This window comes from Enhydra lutris, unplaced genomic scaffold (assembly GCF_002288905.1).
Source record: "Enhydra lutris kenyoni isolate GAN:26980312 unplaced genomic scaffold, ASM228890v2 scaffoldscaffold5, whole genome shotgun sequence".
NCBI lineage: Eukaryota > Metazoa > Chordata > Mammalia > Carnivora > Mustelidae > Enhydra > Enhydra lutris.
Genome location: NW_019154089.1, coordinates 21,448 through 26,371, shown reverse-complemented (window position 1 = coordinate 26,371; position 4,924 = coordinate 21,448). Strand labels below are relative to the sequence as shown.

General features: G+C 41.3%; 1 protein-coding gene across 1 annotated transcript in view; it reads left to right on the top strand.

Annotated features, from left to right (window-relative positions):
• Nucleotides 1-4,924, top strand: part of LOC111141044 (protocadherin gamma-B3-like) — a 15,136-nt gene that overhangs the window by 4,494 nt on the left and 5,718 nt on the right. Inside the window, exon 2 of the mRNA XM_022493372.1 lies at nucleotides 3,287-4,920. Coding sequence (XP_022349080.1) covers nucleotides 3,287-4,920 — 1,634 coding nt within the window. The remainder of the gene's footprint in view (nucleotides 1-3,286; nucleotides 4,921-4,924) is intronic.

The following is a 4,924-nucleotide window of genomic DNA, read 5'->3' as shown; positions in this document are numbered from 1 at the left end:
AAACTTCTGTTGAGGTGGCAGCTGTCAAAGGGAAGGAGTAAAATTTAAGAGAGAAATAGAAAATAATACCTGCATATTTGCCTGGGAATGGAACCCAAACAGAACTCTAAACAAATGTTTCTCATTAGAAAAAAGTTCCATAAAGAAAGGAGAGAAGATTGGGGCACCTGGGTGGGTCATTTGGTTAAGCAGTTAAGCAGCTGCCTTTAGCTCAGGATCCTGGGATAGAGCCCCTTGTCTGACTCCCTGCTCAGCAGGGGAGCCTGCTTCTTCCTCTCCCTCTGCCTGCCACTCCCCCTGCTTGTGCTCTCTCTCAAATAAATAAATAAAATCTTAAAAAAAGAAGAAGAAGAAAGAAGAGGGGCGCCTGGGTGGCTCAGCCGTTAAGCGTCTGCCTTCGGCTCAGGTCATGCTCCTAGGGTCCTGGGATCAAGCCCCACATCAGGCTCCCCACTCTGCTGGAAGCCTGCTTTTCCTTCTCCCTCTCCCCGTGCTTGTTTTCCCTCTCTCGCTGTGTCTGTCAAATAAATAACTAAAACCTTTAAAAAGAAAGGGAAGATGAGTAACTTAATGTCTGAGAAGTCAATTACTTTCCACAGAATTTTTTCCATAGAATTTTTTTATGCAAGTATAAAAATGAAGGTCGATTCTTAAGGTCAATTCTTCCCAATAACTCAATCAGTAATAACATACTTCTTTTAAAACTGTAAACTTATTTCCATTGAATATAGTAGGCTTATGTTATATTTAATGTATCTTAATGGTCTAGCAGAATCTTTAATAGTTAAATTTATGTTGTAGAGTAACTTAAGGAAATTTGATTACTAGAGATAATACAGCCAAGGTATTTCCTGAAGTATGCTTTATGTTCAGAGTATGTTCATTATCTTATTTATCTAGATCTCAGTTAATTCGCTCCAAAGAAGTTATCCAGAAGTAATAAGTTAACTGAGACTTTTTTAAAAATAGTAGAATAGGAAACAAATGTGAGATGACCCTATGAATTTTGAAGTGTTAGATAGAAAAAGATCAGAACATTGGGAACCATAACATCTAGACTCCAAATTTTGTTCGAAAATGTCTGCAAGTACTCATGATCTTTAATGACTTTGTTTATGTCAACAGAAAGTTCAAAATTACTACTAAACAAATAGTGTTTAATTTCTACTTATGGAATTAATCTGTAATGCTCATATTGGCTCCTTTGAACAAAAAGTTATTTTATCTTGGTGAAAGCAAATATGGCTATAAATTGATAGATTGAAACAGCTGTTCATTCAAAGTATTGCCTATATTTTGGAACAGTGCCATCAAAGGGCAGAAATAGATTACTTACTTAGGAAATCCTCAGCAACTAAGCTAGGAAGCATTTTCTCTTTTTAAGATTATTTATTTATTTATTTGACAGACAAAGATCACAAGTAGTTGGTGAGGCAGACAGGCTGAGAGAGAAGAGGAAGCAGGCTCCCTGCTGAGCGGAGAGCCCAATGCAGGGCTTGATCCCAAGACCCTGGGATCATGACCTGAGCCAAAGGGTAGAAGCTTTAACCCACTGAGCCACCCAGCTGCCCTGCTAAGATGCATTTTCAATGTTACTTCTGATTTCTCCTCTTCCTCCTCCACCTCCTTGTGCTGCTATCTATTCCCCTAGGGGTTAAAATAATTTACAAAGCAAGGTTATTTCTTTCTTTTAAAGTTTATTTATTTATTTACATAAGTAATATCTACACCAAACATGGGGCCTGAACTTACAACCCTGAACTCAAGAGCTGTGTGCTCTTCTAAGTCAGTCAGGCACCCCATAAGGTAAATTTATTTTTTGCCAGGTCGTCATTTCAGGACTGGTAACTCTTTTCTCCTGCAGCTCTGTGGAAAGAATTTTATTTTTGTCAGCTAAGAGTAGCCTCAGATCTATCAACAATTCAGTTTTACTTAATTAACATCATTGGAACAATTGGTACCTCTAAGGAGCTTCTCAGGATAGTGTATGCTCAAAGGCTATCTGGAGGCCCACCTTTTTTCAGTTATTCTAGAATTGGGTAGGATGGTTGTTTGAATTGCACAATGAAAGAAGCAGTCAACACTCACTTTCTTAAGGATCCACGGGCGGTAGAATCTGCAAATTCCTGCCTTCTATGCAAAATGAGTTGCTTCTATAACTGATCCGTTGCTGCTAGGGTTCTTACCTCCTCTCTAAAGGCACATTTTGAGCATAAAGCATCAGCCAAGGCAAATGATTTTCCTTTCTTCTCAGAACACTGGAAGTGAGAATATTTGTATTCCAACAATGGTTTTACTATTATATAGTCAAGGACAAGGCAATTCTCTCTCATTTTTAAAATTATTAAAATGAAGGTAATGGACTAAATCATCTCTAAGAGTCCCTCCAATCAAAAACTTTATTAAATCGGGCTCAGTTGGTTAAGCAGCTGCCTTCAGCTCAGGTCATGATCCCAGCGTCCTGGGATCGAGTCCCACATCGGGCCCCTTGCTTGGTGGGGAGCCTGCTTTTCCCTCTGCCTCTGCCTGCCACTCTGTCTGCCTCTGCTTGATCTCTCTCTCTCTCTCTCTCTCTCTCTCTCTCTCTCTCTGACAAATAAATAAAATATTTTAAAAAAATAAAACAAAAAAAATAAAGTCTACTTAAAAAAAAACTTTATTAAATTACCTCTCTGTATTCTAAAGAAAATTTTGACTCTCTGAGTCTTACATGGTGGTGTGTAGAACATAGTTGGTGTTCAATATTATTGAGTTAATTTATTACACTCTGATGTAAACTGTTTCTATATAACATTTTTCATATATATATATATATATATACACACACACACACATACCTTTTCAAAATAAATCACACTTTTTTACCTGTAAACACTGATTTCACTGGGTTCTATGAAGTCTGAGGCAGTACCCGACATCATTTCAAAGTTGAAATGCAAAACAAAAAAACTTAAAAAATTAGCTTGAATTAGTAAGCACCCATCATGATCATTGTTGCATCAATTCATCTTCTTGAAATAGATTTTTAAATAATATCAAAGATATATAGATCAAAGAAATATAAATGGAAGGATTTTGAAGGATAGAACAACTTTCTGAAAAATCAGTTATTTTGCTTCAATATGGTGCAGTAACTTAGTAAGGACTCTGAGCGCCGCTGTTCACCAACCAGGGGGAAAATGGTGCGAGAGATCTGCCAGAACCACTGAGCTTTATCATACAAAGAAACACCAGATTGAGACAAACTCTCTTCCAAGCTTCATCAAACTCAGGTCTTTTATACTAGATACTGTGCTTCTTTTACGAATACAAAAGATTCCACGCTGACACACTGGCATCCAGAAGCACAACAGGAGATAGCCCAGCGTCTAAACAAGATCGGCACAACAATGGCGGCTCCGCAGAGGGGTGGGGAATACAGAAGATTCATCCTGCTCTCCATCCTCCTGGGAACCCAGAGGGAAGCTTGGGCAGGACATATTCTCTACTCTGTGCCAGAGGAGACAGACAAAGGATCTTTTGTGGGTAATATCGCTAAGGATCTGGGTCTGGAGCCCGGGGAACTGGAGGAGCGTGGAGTCCGCATCGTCTCCAGAGGTAGGACGCAGCTTTTCGCTCTGAATCCGCGAAGTGGCAGCTTGGTCACCGCGGACAGGATAGACCGGGAGGAGCTCTGTGCTCAGAGCGCGCGGTGCCTAGTGAACTTTAACATCCTAATGGATAAAATGAATCTTCACCCAGTAGAAGTGGAAATAATAGACGTTAATGACAACGCTCCTAGATTCTTGACGGAAGAAATGACTGTGAAAATAACGGAGAACACAGCTCCTGGGGTGCGGTTTCCGTTAAATGAGGCTCGGGATCCAGATGTGGGCACGAACTCTCTCCAGAGCTACCAGCTCAACCCCAATCATCACTTCTCCCTGGTAGTGCAGACTGGAGACGATGGAGGTAAATATCCAGAATTAGTGCTGGAAAGGGTGCTGGATCGAGAGGAAGAGGCGGTTCACCACCTACTCCTTACAGCCTCTGACGGTGGCGACCCACCCCGATCCCAGACCGCCCACATCCAAGTAACAGTGGTAGATGTGAACGATCACGCTCCAGTCTTCTCTTTGCCTCAGTACCAAGCAACTGTCCCTGAGAATGTGCCGGTGGGTACGAGATTGCTAATGGTGCATGCCGTTGACCTGGATGAGGGAGTCAATGGGGAAGTGACATATTCTTTCCGGAAGATAACTCAGAAGATTCTGCAGATATTCCAGCTGAACCCTCATACAGGAGAATTATCAACTTTAGAAGGCCTAGATTATGAAGAGTCCAGCTACTATGAAATGGAAGTTCAGGCTCAGGACGGTCCTGGTAGTATAACAAGGGCTAAAGTAATGATTACAATTTTAGATGTGAATGACAATGCCCCAGAAGTGACTGTAACTTCTGTAAGCAACTCAGTCCCTGAAGACACTCCTCCTGGAACTGTAGTTGCTCTTTTCTACCTTCAAGATAGAGATTCCGGCAAGAATGGTGAAGTAACCTGCACTATTTCAGAAAATCTGCCTTTTAAATTAGAAAGATCAATAGACAATTACTATAGGTTGATGACAGCAAAAAACCTAGACCGGGAAAAATGCTCTGTGTATAACATCACACTGATAGCCACAGATGGTGGAACCCCACCCTTGTCCTCAGAAACTCACATCTCCATGAATGTGGCAGATACCAACGACAATCCGCCTGCCTTCCCTCAGTCCTCCTATTCTGTCTACATCCCTGAAAACAATCCCAGAGGTGCCTCCATCTTCTCTGTGACTGCATCCGACCCAGACAGCCAGGAGAATGCTCGAGTCACTTACTCCCTGTCTGAAGACACTCTCCAAGGGGCTTCCCTCTCCTCCTATGTGTCCATCAACTCTGACACAGGCAT